This window comes from Triturus cristatus, chromosome 11 (genome assembly GCF_964204655.1).
Source record: "Triturus cristatus chromosome 11, aTriCri1.1, whole genome shotgun sequence".
Classification (NCBI taxonomy): domain Eukaryota; kingdom Metazoa; phylum Chordata; class Amphibia; order Caudata; family Salamandridae; genus Triturus; species Triturus cristatus.
The window spans coordinates 414134075-414153963 of NC_140594.1; the positions used below are offsets into that span (position 1 = coordinate 414134075).

The following is a 19889-nucleotide window of genomic DNA, read 5'->3' on the forward strand; positions in this document are numbered from 1 at the left end:
AGTAGAGGAAACAGAGGGTAAGAGACGTTTATTGAAGCTGGGATCGGGTGTTTTATGCATTTAAGAGGTGGGTCTGTGAAAGATTCGGAGAGAGAAATGTAATGAACTGCATCTGAAGTGTGGTGAACACACCTGTTAGCTACATTAACTGCATGGCCAGAGATGTCTCCGGGGCCTGTGGAGGAAAGGGCAGCAATGTGGAGGGAACTTTCGATGTCCCAGCAGTGTGGTTACAGGAACCTAGACTCTGTTCAACTGAGGGTATTTGTTTGTCAAGGGCACCCATAGTATTTATTGGATAGTTCGATATTGAAGACCTGGGCTTACCTTGTGCCTTATGCGTAGGTAGCTAGCGCTTCCCTATTGTGAGTGTTGAGGGAGAAGCAAGGGGCCAAGAGAGGGGCCCAGCCTTGTCCGGCCGCAGAAGGGCCCGCTTTTGGGCCTGGTTTTAACCCAGGCACTTGCCTGGGCGCATCGCATGCCCGTGGAGCCTGGCGTACTAAACTGTGCTTGCCGGTCATTGGCGCCTTCTTCCTGGGCTCATGCTGACAGCTAGATGCTGTAGTCCCTGAAGCGGCCCCTTTTGAGAAGCATGATTGGCGGGAACAGGTTGAAGCATGGTTTTCAGCAAGTGAGGAGCTGCGAGAGAGAGACAGAAAGGAAGGGAATAAGAAGAAGAAAGAGAGGGGGGGCTCACAACGGCAGAGCAGGAAAAGTGGACACTTCAACCACTGATCTTACCTTAATACACCTGCTGGGCACCTAGGGACTCCCATGCACAACAGAAGCAGGCTGCAGAGTAGGTCAACCAGTCCTTGCCTTGATATTCCTGACTCTGCATCTCTCGAGCTCCAGACGACAGCACTCCGGGTCTACAGCGCGTCCGCGCCAAGGCAAATGGCGATGACAGGCCTGCCCCTCGTGAGATCATTGGTCCATTCTCTCTGGGGGCAGGCCAGAAACAAGAAACAGGGCCGTCATAAGTAGCGCGTTCGCGCTATGAATGTTTGATGGCCCTGATTGTCACAGACATCTGTGGGCGCTGCAGAAACCACAAATTTATTTGCGCACACAAGGGCAAATGTCCCAACTTCTTTTTGCCGCCCTAGACCTTTTGCCGCCCTAGGCGGCCGCCTAGTATTGCCTAATGGCAGAAACGGCCCTGCCTATTCTTAAGCATAGGAACGGGGAACCCTACAGCTTTCAACAGAGTCCTGCTCCCTGGCTTTGGTTTATCGAGCACTCGAATGGCACACATGGCTCCTTGTTGCTAAAACTGCTAGGTAGAAAAGAGTAGAACTCTCACGACTAACACAGATAGAGGTTAGACATAGAGAAGACTTGACTACAAAGCAATTTGAAAGAGAAAAGCTTTGCTACAAATAAATGGTCGTTTATAAGCTTTAGGATTTGTGGGATGGCATTCCAGAACTTACCCAAAAAGAACACGTTACTTACCTTCAACAATATGCTATCTGGGGAACAATTGCAAATGCTGATTCCTCACCTTTCGGCTATCGACAGGCCCTAGCCTGGATCCGGAGAATTCTTCAACAAAACTCCTGCACACGGATAGGTGGTGCCGTGTGCCAGAAATGACAGAGAATACACGCATACAGGCACCATCATTGTGTGCTGACATCAGTTCCTTAAATTGTTGGAGATAGTGTGCCAAACTCTAAATTGGACCATTTTAGACTGTTAAAGACACTACTCCACAGAGCAGGAAGGTGGGAGGACAGTAAGGGACCTGCGGTTAGAGAATATGCTAAAAGAAACGCTACCAAAGATAAGTAACTTGTTCTTCTGATAGATCGTTCTAACCACAGAGTCTCCTTCTCATCATAGCAGCAGCTCCCAATAAAGGAGGGGCTGCGGATTGGACTCAGACTGAAGAGTCCTTTAGAATTGTCCTTTTTGCTGGACCTGGCGGCTGTCAAGGAAGTAGTGCTTCATGGCTGTACATCTAAACCCATGTTGAGACGTGGCAGATACGTAGAACAGGTGCCCCCGTACCAAAGCCATATTGGCAACTTTGGCCCTGGTGAAATGGATCCACAGGCCTTCTGGGGGATGCTTCTTGCCCAGTGCATAGGAGAGTTTGATGCAGACGCCTATCCATCTGTAGAAGGTCCTCTTTTGCACTGTCTCGCCTTTTTAAGCACTTGAAAATCCCCCAAAGAGGTGAGCGTCCTGTCAGATATTCCTTTGTGTGATCAATATAAAAGCTAAGTGCTCTCTTGAGGTCAAAGATAACGAAGTTTCTCTTATAAAGGATGAGGCAGAGCACAGAATGCTGGCAGAGTGATTAACTGCCCAATGTGAAAAGGTGACACGACTTCTGGAATTCATTCTTTCTGTGTTCTCAACACCAATTTGTCTGAAAAATAAATAGTGTAGGCTGGCTGTACCAACAGAGCATGCATTTAGCTCATGTGACATGCTGATTCTATGACAATGAGTAAATAAGGTGGTTTTCAAAGTCAAGAGCTTTAAGGAACAGCTATGAGTGGGCTCAAAGGGCGTGCACATGAGAAAGCACATTGATTTAAACATCAGTAGTTGGTCAGCTAACACAAGGAGTCTGAGAGGACAGGCAAATAACCTTTCACCTTGCCCACCACAAGCACTTTCTGGGCTAACAAAAGAACAAGAAAAAAATACATCAGAGAGTTTGGTTTATTAAGACTTGGTGTTTTGAGCACCACACCAAGTAACTAATATGTCCCAGCGCCTAGCAAAGATCGACTTTGTGGAAAGGTGTCTGGCCACCAGGACGGCATCCTCCATCTCCAATGGGAAGTCAAACACACTAAGTTGCCACAGTACATACTCCATACATGGAGGAGCAGGTTGTGGAACCTTCAGTGTAGGACCTGCTAAATTGCTTAGATAGGTGGTTCTCCTAAAGTGGAAGCTTGATAGGGAGCGAACACTCAACCGCAGAAACTTTGGGTACCACACTTTTCTGCAGCAGAACAAGGCCATGAGGATGACTTTGGCCCTGTCTGACCTGATCTTCCATAGAACTCGAGGCAGGAGAAGAAGCCGTGAAAATACATAGAGGAGTCCCTCGTTTCATTCCAGTCAGATCATGTCTCCGAGGAAATACTTAGTGGAAACTACTGTGTGCATATTTGCTGACACTGTATGTTCTTGATTGTGACAAATAGGTCTAGCCAGTGCATTCACCACTGACTGCAGATGTTCTGTACCACTTCGGGATCTGCCAAAGAAGCCTTCTCAATCGGTTCATGCTGGCACTGAGGGCCCACAAGGCCGAGACCTGAGGCCGAGACCTAAGATGGCTGCAACGACAACCTGCTTGAGGTGGTGGTAGCCAATCAGATCACAGGATGAGATCTGACAGCTCTGTGGATCCTCCGGGGTGTGATATACACAATTTCTTTTAACCTTAATTTCTTCAACACTACTCAACGGAATTACACCAAAACACAAAAAGCACTCTTTCTGAACCAAGATCTAGCTTTCTGCCAAATTTGGTGTAAATCAGTTCTCTGGTTTAGGCTAAAGGTGTGTCGAAATTTCCTATGGAAAAATGAATGGGGAAATTGCGTTTTGGGACGCCCCCTTTTTCTCAGCCCCACTTGATGGATCACCCCAAAACCTTCCACGGGCAATCTAGTAAAAAATTCACACTTTTACAGAAAGTTTGAAAAAATTTCTATAAATATTTCTGCACCTTTACGGCCCCAGGCCTTAATTCTGTTTAATACCTACCTACAAATGGGCCACCATCACGTAATACTTTAAGCAGTCTTGCGGTGTTCCCTCAGTACCCCTCCCATTGGAGTAGCTCCTCACCTTCCTCTTGTCCTCTGTGGCCAAAATACACCAGTTCGTGAGTGGCCTCGATGACTCTTGGCAGGGTGCTTGGTGTGCAGCTGCAGGACTGGTCTTGCACACAGTCCAGAAGTTTCAGCCTCAAGGAAGAAAAGTTAGTCTTCTGTGTTAGGGCCACAATACCTCGAGTTTATTTTCATTATTCTTAGAGGCGAGCAAGCCTCTGATTGCTTGAGCCAGATGCCTGGGTCTGGCTGTGCTCGAGCTATTCTTGGATCCTCAAGTCCACAACCAGCCAAGCCTTCACATGAATTTTATCTGCCATCTATACATCTAACCTCATTTGACAAGATTTAAAGTCAACTTTTGATGTTAAACAGGAGAGAGAAAAAATACCCACCTAGTGGCTAAATTGCACGGTGTGAAACTAGAAAAGCTGGAATCAGATTGTGCTTCCCTGCTGGACTGAAATATTTTGTTGTAGTGTACCTCGATATTCTTCATTATTACATTTGAGACCATTTTGAAATCGCATGTGATACGGGCTGCACGGAAATATCCATATCTCATGCTTTTGTATAATAAGAATGTAGGCCACGTGTAGCGTTCGCCTGACAAATGCCTTGCCTCTTTGTACACTAATGGAATTGTCTCCTGGGGTGGGGGGAGGGAGAGCAGGATTGTTTCTATGTTAATGGATATAAACTACCACTTAGTAAATGCATCTCAATGAAGTGATATATTCTGATGTATTTAGGTGAAACGTATCTGCATATTAAAGAAATACACTTTTTTTTAAGAAACACATATTTTATATGTTTATATGAAGTTTCTTGCAGCATTTACATGCCAAACATTTTCATGGTTCAGGTCATGCACGGGCTCTTAGCGCCAAGAACATCTGACTCTTGCCTCAGCTCTCCCTAATAATGAATCACTACATTGCAAAGGAAGGAGCGGGCTGCTAGCCCAGTCTCCATGGAACATGGACAGAGTAAGCCAGGTCTGCACGGTCAGACTGGTAAGGTGGGCCCTCGGGCAATGGATGATGGGTCGGTATCTGAGTTGCATCTGTGGGCTGCTTTATTGGTCAGCGTGGGGGTCGATTTGGACTGTGTCTGTGCTGTTCAGATGATGACAGTGGCCCAGTGGGGACCTGAGTTGCTTTTCCGCATGCAGATGGGGCTCTGTTATCTCCTTTTTACCATCGGGGCAGAGGTGTCATTCCCAGTCTCTCGCTTAGTCGGGCCACTCATATATGTAGATTCAGCAGGGGCAGGGGGTCTTAGCAGAAGAGACCTCACTTCTGTTCAGGTGTGGTTTACCATTGTGAACTAATCTGTGCACAGAGGCCTGGTAACATTTGCATTTTTTTTTAATTTCAGTGAAGTTAAGAAAACATGCCTCTTTCAGTGAACTTTCCCCTCCTTCTTTTCACAATACATAAAACACTGAAGAAATGTTTTTGGAAAAGGCACAATCTGCAAACATGGGCTACGTTTTTTAAGAATGCAGGGGCCTATTTTTAATCCCAATCCAATTATCCAACCCTGCTAGTCTACATTATATTTTACTCTAACTAAAAATACATAGTCTGCAAGAGACGCTGGCCCGCACATGCGTATATGCCAATAGATCCGATTCAGGCGTACGACTCCCAACTTTTGAAGGCAAAAAAATGGCTTTATTTTGGATGCCTCCCACCTGAAATTGCCTCTGCTTCAATAGAAGTCAATAGGCGAGATACAATCTCCCGATTATTTCTTTCAAGTCTCCCACTTTCATCTTCTAAAATGTTGGCACGTATGCACATATCAGATTTATTTTCTCGTAGGTGCTGCCTTCCGAAGCCCAGCCGAGTGCCTCGTACTTGTGTGATACTCTCCAATCCTTGCAGGGATGCGGAGACTATTAAGCATCTAACACGTGATGCGTGGCACTTGGCTGGACTGTTAATGTGTCAGTGGATAAGGAGGCCCGAGCGTGGAATGTTCTCAGATTGCAGACAACCCCATCAAAAATGTTTCCCTCTCTCTGGCGGCAGGAGAGGATGTTTAGCGGTATCCCACTGGAGTTTCTGAGTGACGTCACGGTAGAGGTGGGCGAGGTTACAAAATAACAGGCAGATCCAAACCAAGTGTCTGGCTCGGATTTTAGGGCCGAACTGTGGTAATGTTTGCAATGTAAATCGCATAACAAACATCATCTAACAAAGATCACGTAAAATATGACAACACCTCTTCAATATTAAAAAAAACCATTCACACATGGAAGCTTTGACATTAATAGGTCATATTATTGCACAGCACTGATACTTATTAAAAGTGGTAGTTTTTAAGTATGAACCATTAGTGAACTTAGAGGTAAGACGGTTGTCATGTAAACTCTGTACATTGCCCAGATTGCTATAGAGAAACATTACTGCCAATCACAATCAAATTAGGTCAGTTTAAGCTTTATTTCGTTCATAGACCATAAGTCAAGGATCAGAAAGAAAAATACAGTACATGAGCCCACTAAGAGCACAATTAATAACAAAGCACAAGGTTTAAACAAAAAAACCATAGAGCAACCTAACTCCTTATTTTATTATTTAACAATTTGCCTAAAAGGAGTTTAGCTTCTTGTTGTATAAATTGATGCATGTTTTTTTTTGTAAACAAATTTTATTCGTCAAAGACACATCCAGCGAAGCTCTGTGACCCAGAGACTTCAACCATATCAAAAGACAACATACCAGCTTAGACATTTTTCTCATGAAGTATCGTATACAGACTACAAAAGAGACATGCAGAACCAAAGCATTCCCCTCCCTTAAAAAAACATAACACCACCCCCACCCCACTCCCCCACCCATCGCACTGTCCATCCTGTCAAAGCAGCAGATCTATGCACGACTACTATTCTGTTCCGTCCATGACCCATACCCCCCAGACCCGGCTGTGCCTGGTACTCCAGTGTGCCATGCCTCTTTAAATTTGATGCATGTTTTAATGTTTTCTTACTCACCACAGAACATTTTTGTCACATATCTTTGAGCACTGGATCAGTGTATAAATGAAAAAATTTTAACATGAAATGATACTCTGCAATGAATAAATTAATTGTGCTACAATACTTGCCTTTGATACACTATATAATGCTAGGTCCTATAAATATATAGGACATACTGTGTTTTTTTCTAGCGCCCATTGTCAATGAACCATTGTTTTTCTGAAACTACTTATTACCCCAGGTTCTCAAAAATTGGGGGTCCGCTTGTTGTGTAATACATGAGGTTCCAACAGGACCTCGAGCTGAGCCAGACTTCAGACTCGGCTTTAATTTCAAGTGGCTTGCTCACCTCTAATCATGTGCCTTATCAGAGTTCCACCAACCTCCAAAGCTTGCGTGGGGAAAGAGACCTGACAGCATGGACACACTTGAGGTGGTCCTCTTTGAGCCTACGGCTAGGCCTGGGAGTGAAATTCGGCTCTGCTTGCGGAGTTTGAGAAGTTTTTCCCACTCCACACTCGTCGTAGAGCACAGAGTTCTGAAAAACTCCACAGACTGGAGCAGAGTTTTTATCTCGCTCTTGCTCACCAAGCTAAAGTTGGCGAGTGCGAGCGAAGAAAATCTTACTCTAGACCAACTCCCAGCGACATTTATTAATGCTGGCGATCGAGGGTGGTTGCTACTGCTAGCGTTGACAAACCTTCCATTCAAGTTGAGGAAGCTGCTGCTTGAGTATAAGAACTATTTTAACTGTAGAAATGGTGCCATTCGCGCTGATTTGACAGCGTGGAAGAAACACCCAGTGCTAAAAATCAGTGCGAACGGTGCGACGTAACACACTCCACTGCTTGCAGAACATCGCGTAACGTAGCAGAGTTTTTTGGTCTATGTGGAACTCCGCGAACTCTGCATAGGCCTACCTAAGGCCTACGAATATCTGTGAGATATGTTGGACTGAGGGTTTCCTCACTGGATTCTGCAGCTTCGGTCCCAGCATTTTGTGTTACCTCAGTACTGTGTGTGAAGAGTCTCCACCGTGTACTCGTGTATGAGCTACAGCCTCTGTGGGTTGCATGCCGAGATGGTAGGTGGGGAGGCATTAGAATATCTAGTCACACTGACCTGGCATTTTTATCACTACTCCTTTACACTCCTCTGACCCTGGAGAGGGGGCTCACCCAGTACTCACATGGCTTGGGTCGCTCAGGTTCCTTTTCTTCCACTCTCGGTTTCTCAGTTTTAGGTTTGCTTGGGATGTGGGGTGGCTTTTTCACCCGGCGACGTGACCCATCTGATAATGAGATAAAAGTAACAGAGTATGTTCAGTAACAAGCATGCACTGAGAAGATCTGTCAACAGCCGATTCTTGTCAAGATACTTGTGGGGAAAACATAAGCAGGGAATGGATCAACCTTAGATGTAGAGTCAGGGGCGTAGCTTTGTCAGTGAGACGTGGAGTGTAAACTTTAGCTATATCAACAATCAAGCTGGCATTTAATGTTAAATACAGTATACAAGGAGTGTGCATGAGGAGGGCTGCAGGGGCAATGGAAAGAGATCGAAATGCAGATTGGTAAGGTTAGTAAGTTAGAAAAAAACATAGATTTTGTAAAAATAGCCAACATTTTTAAGACTTTCAAAACAGAGAGAGCGACGTGTGTGTGTGCATTGTTGTTTGTGTATATGTAAAAATTCCTGATAAAATCCAACACTCTCTCAGCAGTTGAAGAGTGAGGAACCAGCGGTGCATGACATTCCCATACTTTATAAAATTAAAGAAAACTGTTCCCCTACTTTCTGTGATAAGTGAACCGTCCTGGGAAAATTAATTCCGGCAGCTGGAATGCTTCAACTGAAGTGTAAGGCAGGGAGTCTCCTGTGTTGTGAAACTGAGGGAGGGGCAGGAAGCTAAACAATGAACTACAACAGAGGGACCCTGAATATTTAAATATGTGAGGAAGAAATCAGGGAATTAAACTGTACAACAACAAGGGGCTTCCTACACCTATATAATTCAATTTTAGGCACTATGTCCATATAATAAGGCAATGCCCACATCAACGGTGTACAAAAATAGATTACTTCATTTATTAGATAATATAGAGTATATAGGATCTCCGAAACGCGCGTTGGCGCTTGTCTTGTGTTTTATCTTATGCTGTATTGTTTTGCATTTTTTGTCTATTTTTTGTTTAAATTCTTTTGTGACTTCTGTCTTCTCTGTTTTAGTTTCTTGCATTTTCATTATGTCTTGATGTTATTTATTCAATGTCATTATGGTGTGTGTTGCTGATGACATGTTCCACTTTTTCTTATTATTGTGACTTTATATGTATTACATTTAATGTACCACTCAATTTAAAATGGACATCTATATGTCTCTCAAAAAATGAAAAAATTATCTAATAAATGAAGTAATCTATTTTTGTACACCGTTGATGTGGGCATTGCCTTATTATATGGACATAGTGCCTAAAATTGAATTATATAGGTGAAGAAGCCCCTTGTTGTTGTTGTACTGTCTGAAAGAAATGTAAATGCACATAACTGGTCAATCTGCAAATCTATAGGGAGCTCAGATGCCGGTATTGGTTTTAACCGATTGAATCAGTTGACACTTCTTGATGACACCGATTTATTCTTTTTGAGTGGTCTTGGAAAGGAGTTACCAGCTGAGCTGTGAAGTGTGTGCTTTTTAAAGGGGCATAACACAGTTCTCTGCGCCCCAGGGGCCTGTGTTAACCCCTAACTATTCTCCTCTGCTCAAACCAGGATTCAGTTCTGTGGCCCTCTGGTTACAGACATGTACCTCTGCAGGGCATTAACTAACAGAGGTTTCATAAAGTACAATAGTGCATTTCCCACTGATTAACTTAACTTGCTTTTATTTTACATTTAAGCTGTGTGTTATTTTATATGCACATACCTAAAGGTGAAAGACTAAAAGAAGTTAGAGGATAATTTGTTTTTTTGGTCACATCTTTGACCCTGCCCCATGGTTACTCGACCAGCCACGTTGTGTACAGCATTACAGTTCCCTTACTTTTTTTAATGCACTTCGACGGCTGCAGACACCTCACCACACCTCACTGAAACCACTTGTACCCAAATATTGATCAGAAAATACTTTTATTAGGAGGGTGTAACACCAAAACATCCCCTGTCCCTGAAGCTACACCCCTGTGTGGAGTAAAAGTGTGCTAGTGGTAGAGGCAGGGAGCAATCAAGGGTGTGGGAGACCGGAAGAACTCTGGGGATGGGAAAGAGAGCAGGAAATGAGAAAATAATAGGAAAGAAAATAGTAAGAGACTCTTTAAGACGAAAGGAGACATTAAAAGTGAGAGTAAAACAAAGAGCCAACAGAAAAAGAGTCAAAGGGACATTGCTAAAGAGGGGGATAGAGAAGGAAAGAGAAGTGTAAAAAGAAGAAACAAGGCAGCAGGGCTTTTACATCTAAGCAGCCAACATCCTCGTATCCATCCAGATCGCCCCAACGCTGCTCTAATTTAGGAAAGAGTAAAAGACTCGCCTCTTTCATGAACACTATATCACAGTGCATCAACGTCTACAATTCCACTGCCACTCCTGTCTCTGGTTCATGTTATGCTCGTCTTTGAACTTGTGCTGTGCTCGCTGCCTTTTGACTTGATCTGCAGAAATACCACATACATGCATACATACAATAGAAGACAGTAAAAAGGAGCAAGAAGATGAAAGTAAAGAATGGGATATGGTTGAGGACAACATGTGAAGATAAGGAGTAGAGAAGGGCACAACAGACAGCAGGCGAGGCAAGGAAACAGGAAGATGAACCTCAGCTGGGGATCCCGCCCTCAATTCAGAATAATGCGCTGCGGCACAATTAGACGTTTTACCCCAGTGGGCCCCAGCAATGCTTTCCAATGCAGCCATTGACCAATCCCAGCAACGCTGGACCGACTCAGTATTAATGGTGGCCACCAGTGGATTCTCATCACTAATGGGCTCTTCCACTCTAATACCTGCTCTTCTATCCATTCCAGTGTTTCCAGTGATCACCTCTAATCATAACACAATCCACATAAAGATGGTGAATAGCCGTATGTGATGTGTCATCTATTCTCAGCACTCTTCCACAACAATCTCCGCTTATGCATCCTACCTCTCCTTCAGACTTCCCACACTGTACCCTGTTGGGCTCATGTAGGCCAAGCTACAACCAACAACCGTTTAACATGGCGTCCAAGGGCATCCAGCAGCCAGCTGCAAATTGGCGCAATTCATGACCTAGTCTGGTCTGGGAAGTGAATTGCAAACGATACATAAATTGTAGCTGCTTGACATGCCAATTCAAATAATTGTGCTCTATTAACCACCACTCAAATCTCATTAAGCTAAACATTCATATTCATTTGTGTTACTTGTCTATTTATTTACTGTGTGTGCCACTGAGAGCAGTGGTTAATTTGCAAAATAAAAAGTGCTGGAGCTCTCCTTAGGAGGCAGCATTAACAGGAGAAATGTGCTGGTACAAACTGCCTCCTGACTAGAGCCCCGGCACTTATTATTCAGTTGAGGACTTGGCCTAATGGCTAGAGCTGCAGATTTCTAAGCTGGGGAACTGGGTTCCAATCTTAACGTGGCTCAACATCCTGTGATTCTGGGGCGGGAAACCATGTGCCTTCTAAATGAGCGTGTCCTTAATTGGTACTATAAGAGCCGGTGCCGAGGATTAGGTGCCTGTGCTGAGCACCAGAAAGCACCGGCTCAAATTAAGCACTGACTGAGAGTCCACTTCTGGCAGAGTAATTGATAGGGAAGTGGAGCAAAACAGAAGAAAAATAGGAATGCAACAAGAGTTCAAGGACACAATAAAAAAGAGTGATAGTAGGCTAATGAAAGGCAGGGAAAAATGACACGGGGTGGGAGGGATGATAAGAATGGCAGGAGAAGGCCGGGGCGGAGGATTCCATATATATCAGCCGCTCGTCGACTTGGGGCAATATGAGTACCTTCGTTAGGGGTAGGGATGCGGAGCTTTCTATCTTATCCCTCTTTCGTTCTTTGAATTTTTCAGGGGCGACAGGCACTCTGCAAGTTTTTCATGGGCAATTTTAAGCCCAGAGTACAGGGCAGCGGGTTGGGGGGTTGTTGGACTGGGGTGTGTTGTTTGTTGATTGGGTGTTCCTTTGGTTATTTCGGCACGGCTTATGATTCTATCACTCAGACCTGGGTAGATGTGGTACATGTGAGAGGTGGTTGGAGGTGCACTGAGATGGACAGACGTAATGGGGGATAAAAAATTTAACATTTTGAGTTGGAATGTTAATGTGTTAGGGGACAAAATCAAAAGAAGTGTTGTCCTTCAGTACATTAAAAGGCATGCTCCTGATATAGTTCTACTGCACGAAACCGGTCGGGAGCCTCTGTAAGGCAATGCATAGGGGGGGATACAAAATGGTTGCACACTCTGGGTTCACTACGGGTTCTAGGGGGGTGGGTATCATGACCCGCAATGCATTTCCAATAGCGGTAACTTCCACCTTGACAGATGATCGAGGCAGGTACGTCGGTATCACTGGGACGTGGGAGGGCCAGACACTTACCCTCATGTCTGTTTATGTTCCCCCGGGTTTACAGGGCACAACGTTCGCTGACCTGGGTGCTGCCCTGCTTACCATCTCAGAGGGGCTTCTTGTCATAGGGGGCGACTTTAATGCAGTGGTCTCTGGTGCATTGGATAGGAATCCCCCCCGGGAGGTGCGGCCTTCGGCTCGGTGGCTCCCTGACTTTCTTGATTCAATGGGACTAGTTGATGGATGGCGACTATACCATCCAGACCAGATACAGCACACCTTTCACTCTGGTGTTCACCACAGTCTCTCCCGATTAGACTACTGTCTTGTCCCTGCCGCACAAGCCACCTACATAAACGAAATTAAACATTTGGCTAGAGGTATCTTCGATCACTCGCCCCTCTGGATACATCTGCTCATAAGCACGGGTACGGCGGGAAGACTGGCCCCCATTAACCCTTGGTATCTGCGAGACCCTAGAATCCGCAAAAACCTTATCAAGGCCATCGACGAATATTTTTCTGACAATCTGGGTTCTGTGTCTTCCTCCCAGTCCTTATGGGAAGCCTTCAAGATAGTGATCCGGGGACAGGCTCTGTCTCTGATTTCTAGTTCCAAGAGGGACGGACAAATGGAGGTGCTCGACCTTGAGTCTGACATCTATAGGCTAGAAAGCGACCTGGAATCTGGGGTGACACCGGAGAAGCTCCATCTGCTAACCTTGAAGCAACATGATTATAAAACTTTAGTCTCCGATAGGGCCAAGGCTCTCGGCAGGGAGTAACGGCAGACTCTACGACCTTGGCGACAAGGCTGGGAAGCTTATAGCGTGGCTCGATAGAAAGGAACTGGCGAGCCGGCTGGCCCCGGAGCTTATAATCTAAGATAGCATCTCGATCACGGAGCCACAAGAAATAGTAGATAGATTTGCCGGCCACTTTCAAAAAGTCTACACATCAGTGAACTCTCACACAGAAATAGACTCCCTGGACATATTGCGGGATATTAAGCTCCCCTGTCTCTCTCTGGAAGATCAAGACTTTATGGATAGCCCTCTTACGACTGATGAGATTGCACAGGCGATCCGCTCCTTAAATTCCGGGAAAGCGCTGGGTCCCTACGGACTTCCCATTGAGCTCTAAAAGCTCAAACCGGACAAACTTGCCCCACACCTGAAAGCCATGTTTGAGGAATCTAGGGACGTAGGACTGCTCCCCCGGGAGCAGAGAATAGCTACCATTGTCACTATACACAAGGAGGGGAAGGCCAGAACAGACTGTGCCTCGTATAGGCCGTTCTCTTTTAAAAAGAGGAACCCAAAATACTAGCCAAATTGTTGGCTACCCGCTTAGTGAAGGTGATTTGTGATTTAATACATCCGGATCAATCCGGTTTTATGCCCCACAGAAACACAGCCCTCAACCTACGTAAAGTACACAGGGTTGTAGATCGGGCCCACACCCTTTGTGAACCTACTGCGATTATATCATTAGACGCTACCATGGCCTTTGATACAATTGAGTGGCCTTACCTATGGGCAGTTTTAGCGAAGTTTGGATTCGGCCCGAGATATATCCACTGGGTGCGCCTTTTATATGCTGAACCTCTGGCTCAAGTAGTGGTAAACAACAAAGTCTCTTTTCCACTTAGTCGGGGAACTCGCCAGGGGTGCCCACTGTTCCCCCTCCTTTTCTCTCTGGCCTTGGAGCCCTTTGCTGCTTGGATTCGTTGGGATCCAATGATAAGAGGGCTACGGTTGTCTCCCGGATGGGAGGACCGTATATCTCTGTACGCTGATGACGTCCCCCTCTATTTGGCCTCCCCTAGGAAATCCCTCATAGTAGTAATTGATATCCTCTCCATTTTCAGCAGATTCTCTGGGCTCTCCATCAACTGGGGAAAATCCTTATTATTCGTGCTGAGCGGGGACCCCCCTGTTCCGCCCCGGGGTTGTCCAATACAAATGAATACGTCCGGATTTAAATATCCCTCGGTTCGTTATGCCCAAAATCTTCTTCCCCCTCTCCGAAGACTCAAAAGTGACATTGCTCATTGGAAGAAGCTTCCTCTTTCCCTCCTGGGCAGGGCCGCCCTATTTAGAATGATGGCCTTACCACGATTCCTCTACGCCTTACAAAACACTTTAGACTTAGTTTCGCCTCAATACTTCAGGGACATGGAGGGTCTGCAAAGGGACCTATTATGGGACGGTAGACCACGAAACGCCCTCAATAAACTTACGCTCAACTGGTACGATGGGGGCATCAGCCTCCCGGACATTAAGAAATATTATTGGGCATCTCACCTGGCGGCTATTAATCATTGCACGTATGGACGACCGGACAATCCGGGCTATGCTATGGATAGATGGCTCCTTCCTGGGAGCACTTATAGCAGAGCCTTGTACTCCAGACCTAAAAGATTAAGGCTCACAGGTCCCACGAAACCCTCCGTCCAAATCTGGCATACTGTCACCAATTCACTTGGCTGGAGACATAGACTGACTTTGGCTACACCTCTTTGGAACTCGGAAAAACTAGGCGATCTGTGGCGAACACAGGGCTTCGACAGGTGGGATCTGATTGGCATCTCGACTATCAAAGATATCTGGGGAAGGGAAGGGCCTAAGTCCTTCAGCACACTTCAGAGTGAATGTAAGCTGATGGACACCGAGTATTTTCGTTATGCTCAGGTCTTTGTTGCCTTAGAGCTCTGATCCCCCGGAGGCCTCTCCCCTGGAAGACAGAGTTTTAGACGGTCACCTTCCTGACAAAACAATTTCCCTGATATACAAAAAGTTAATTAACCACATGGTAGACCCCCTACAGACACTGTGGGATAAATGGACGCAAGATGGGATAGAGCTAGACGATGAGCATTGGCAAGCTGCAGTATCCTCCCCAAAGAGGTGGCTATTTCGGCTCGCCTCGACTGGTGCAGCTTAAAATACTTCATAGAATTTACATAATGGGGCCCCGTCTGATGCACATGGGACTGTCTGTCACGGGCGAATGCAAGAGGGGTTGCGGCCATCTCGGAACGTTCATGCATACCATCTGGGAATGTACACACATTAGCTCCTACTGGCACAAAATCCACGACACACTCAACGATGTCCTACACGTCTCTCTCCGTCCGGAGGCGAGACGGTGTCTTTTGAACATTTGGGAGCCCACAGACCTGAACACTTCCCAGACGCAGTGGGTCACACTAGGGTTCATGTTGGCCAAACTGAATATTGCTCAACTGTGGGGGGCAACGCAACCGCCTACTCTGGTAGATTGGGTGCAGAACCTTGACTGGTGTATGTTTAGGGAAAAAAACGTATATGTGGTGAGAGGGTACCCTAAGAAATGGTCCCGTATATGGAATTTGTGGAATGTATATAGAGGGGAGATCTGTGTACCGCCTCGCAGTATTGAGGCTGATGACCCGCTGTCCCCATGAATGTTCCACTCTATGATTAAGTCAGTGAACTATCTACCACTGCGTTCTGTGCTGTGAATTCTGCATGACCACCTGTATTATCCTGATTTGCCGATGTGTGTTTCAATAAAAGGTTTATAAATTTTTTTTTTTTAAAAAAGAATGGCAGGAGAGAAAACACGGAATACAGGGATTTCAAGAAAGGAAACAGGGTGGCAAGAGTAAGAAATGGCAGACAGAAGAGTCTGCTGCGACTTAATAAACAAGAAAACCGCTGTGGGCAAAAATGTTGATAATGAGTGGGGTCAATAGAGGGGCACAAGAATAGGTGACTGAGCAAAGGAAAAGCATAGATTAGTTAGGAACAACAAGAAGAGTGTGGAGGATGAAAATTGTAAACAAGGCCTCAGAAAGCCGAAAGCAGGTCGCGTGACAGAAAGGAGAAATAGAAAGAAGGATATGGTCGTGTGCTGGATTGGGGATGTAGGAGAGGGAAGACTGAGATGGGGAGGTGTGCTTAAGAAGAGAGAACCACAGACTGAGGATCAGGTTAAGCTGTGAGCCAGCAAGGTAATGGAGAGACAAAGAGGGGTGCGGAGAACGAGGGATAAGTATGCTGAGTTTAAATTTAAAAAAGACCTGAGTTGAAGGGGGAGTGAATGAAGGATGCATCTGTTGAGGTAGTGAATGTTAAAGTGGTGGGCTGGATGAAGGGATACCTTAGAAGGCAGTCAGGAGAAATGACAAGGTTAAACAGCTGAGTAGGAGTGTGGGGCTATTGCAGTACACAGTGTTACACAACACTATTCATGCCTCCCACAATCTGTGAACCCCCAGCATTTGAAACCTAGCAGTTTTTCTTGCTTTTCCTCCCAAAAGGAGCTACATTACAGGGGCACAAATACTGAGAATGTGGCAAACAAAAGTAAGGCAGAGCCATATGAATGATGTCACACCCCGTGTAAAAGAAAAGCAGCTATGACCACAATCTGGAGGCAAAGCTACACAGGATCACACACTCACAGTCATCATAGTCCTCGTGCTCCAACTTCTCATTGTAGTCCTGCGTCGGCGGCTCTTCAGGCTTCGCTATAGGTAGAAAACCAGAAAGGTCTCCATTAGTGAAGCCGCGTTTTATTCAAGACTTCATTTCCATTCTGTGCTCACAATCCTCCGTTCACTGATAACGAGGAACTTTTTTATTCAACATCAAATATCAAAGCATGCCAATAAAATTATTTAAGCCCCCAGTTCTATGCTGTGCTCACAATCCCCCTTTAAAGCAAGCACTCGTTCTCTGATAACCAGGAGCGTTTTTATTCAACATAATATATCAAAGCACCCCACAGACTCATCATGCCTGGCCACCTCCCTCTACGGATCTGTCCCTCAATCTCAATTCTGATGTGCTTCATTGACCCCATTACCTGCCTAATGGGGCTCTGCATGGAGTTGCTCTTCGAAGAAGGCGGCAAATCTAGCCACAAGTGTTGTTGTGTATGTCCATGCCAAAAGAATGGCCTGGAGCACCTTGGATCCTATACCCAAGGCCATGCCTCCCTCTTTTCACTCCCCTACAGAGAGAGGTGATCAGAAGTTCTGTGTATTATTATTTTTTAAATCTAAAATGATTGACTGTAGGACTGGCAGGCTTCTTCTGAATCATTCACTTGTCAGTGGCCTTTGTACCTGTAGGATTCTGCTTTCTTCACTTTAGCATTGTCGCATAGAAGTGCTTTGATATATTCCAGGTGTCACAGTGTTCTATGAAGGAACTGGTTGGTTCTTATATTACTGTTTACCTGCCAAAATTGTGACAACATTATGGATTTCACTCTTTGACATTCCTCAACAGATCCCGTTGTCTGTTGTTAGGTCTACTTTGTGGTTGAGTTTAGGCAGGTTCAATGTTCAACAACTTTTCTGCATGGTTTGACCGCATGAAGAGTAGGTTATAGTCACGCTAACTTCCTAAAAACTTGCTTTAGCATTAAGTTAGGATCAGACTTTGGCTGGTTGTTGGTACTGCAATGTTCTATCCAGGATGAGGTGGACTTTTTGCTTTTCTTACACTTCTAAAAGACCTCAAGCAGGTTACAGTTGTCCAACCTCTATGGAAGCTTACTTACAACCTCTGTGGAAGCTAACCTCGTTAGTAGTTTTTTCTGTTTGTACTTTGACAGGCTCAGACAGACACACTATTCTTTGGTGTGAAAGATTCTTTATCAGTTACTAGGTGATACATTGTAGGTGCAAGTCCTTTAGTGTCTCCTTCTCTTTTGTTGTTTCTCTCAGTCGACAGCCTCTGGCACGTTTTGTGGCTCATCCAGTTTTCCATGTGGTCTTTTGAAGCAATGGAACAGGTTCTAGGTATCTCACTAGTCTGACTACTCTCAATTGAGATGCTGGCTCTCTCTCTCCTTCACTCCTCTCTTCTGCCTCCATTTCCCTGCTCTCCATCTTCTCTTCCTACTCTTTGCTGCCTGTTCACTTTCTTCTCTTCAGAATTGGTTTGGGCTTGGTATTGTACTTTCATTGCTTTACGTGCATTGGGGTCTCTCTCTATTAACACTTATGGACACAATGTAAATATTAAATAGAGAACAAAGAAGGTTGTCATATCTTCTGTAGTAGTCAATAAAATAGGAAATATTTTCCTTCATCTCCTATCAAGAGGCACAAGCAGGAACTGTGTTTAGGTACATCTGCAAGGAAGAAGTTCTGCCTATTTTTCTTCAATAAAGTATACAAAAAAATTGATGAATGGAATGCTTGAATTAATCTCAGCCACTGTTAATTACTCGGGCCGCATCCCAATCAATCGTTATTTTGCACAACATGTCCCCTCAATTTGGACCCTGCTATATGCAAATCAGTCTTGACCCTGCTCCAATTGGAATAGTTTCGCCTGAACTGCTAAGCCTTGTCCTCCCTGAACCGGAACACAAACAAACCTGGACCGGTTTCGCCCGTGTCATGGTCTCACCAGCTGGGTACAGCTTGGTTCCAGTTACACAGTGTGCACGGGACAACGTCTGGGTATACCCGCCCCACAGAATTCAGACAAAATATTGAGAAAAAAATATTGAAATGCAGCAATATCGAGTTGTAAATATCGTGATGGCCAAATATTGTGTGCAAAAATATCGTTGACAAGAATATGGATTTTTTAAGGTAAGTAATATCGATGTTAAAAATCTATGTTGTTGATATTGTTTACAAAAATATCTATATTGTTAATATCGATGTTAAAAATATCTGTTGTTAATTTCCTATGCAAATATCTTGTTGTTAATAATATCGTTTTAAAATTATTTTTATATATTTGAGTATATATTATTTTAATTGTATATGTTATAAACTGTTTGTATAATTATTGTCAATGTTTTTTAATATAGTTTGTAATTTTCTAGTTGTTTTTAAATTTAATTTAATAGTTTAGTGTAATTTTTAGTGCTGTATGGGGTTTATAGGGGTATAAGGTGAGAAGCAAATTAATTATAATTAATTATTAATTAATATTAATTATTTAGTTGACAATTATGTAAATTGTGTAATTAATTTTTACATTAAGTTTTAGGTGCCGGTTGTGGGTTTGTAGAGTTATAGAGTGGAAAGTAATTTAATTATAATTAATTAATTTGTATTTATTATTAATAATTTATGTCATAATTAGTTATGCAAATTGTGTAATTACATTACATTTTTAATTTATATTTTTGGTGCAGGTTGTGGTTTTTGTAGAGGTTTAGGATGGGAAGGAAATTAATAATAGTAATTAATAATTAATTATGTTTCTTGCCTCATTTACATGCCAAATATTTTCATGGTTCAGGTCGTGGGCTCTTAACTTCAAGACTATCTGACTCTTGGCTCTGCACTCTCCGACAATGATTCAATACATTGCAAAGGAAGGAGAGGACAGCTAGCTCAGTCTTCTTGGAACATGGGCAGAGTAAGGCTGGTCTGCATTATATCGCACTCTAACTAAAAAGACCTCGCCTGTCAGTGACCTGCAAGAGCCGCTGGGCAGCACATGCGTTTATGCCAATACATCGATTCAAGCAGGCGACACCCAATTTTTTAATTCAAAAAGTGGCTTTATTTCTG

The 19889-nt window shown here is 44.3% G+C and overlaps 1 protein-coding gene across 3 annotated transcripts in view; it reads right to left on the reverse strand.

The window, feature by feature from the left end:
- The window catches only part of AEBP1 (AE binding protein 1), a 319836-nt gene that overhangs the window by 147249 nt on the left and 152698 nt on the right, over positions 1 to 19889 (reverse strand). For all 3 annotated transcript variants that reach the window (XM_085636122.1, XM_085636121.1, XM_085636123.1), the window contains 2 exons: positions 16803 to 16868; positions 7988 to 8089 (listed from right to left, as the gene is read on the reverse strand). In XM_085636122.1, coding sequence (XP_085492248.1) covers positions 7988 to 8089; positions 16803 to 16868 — 168 coding nt within the window. The remainder of the gene's footprint in view (positions 1 to 7987; positions 8090 to 16802; positions 16869 to 19889) is intronic.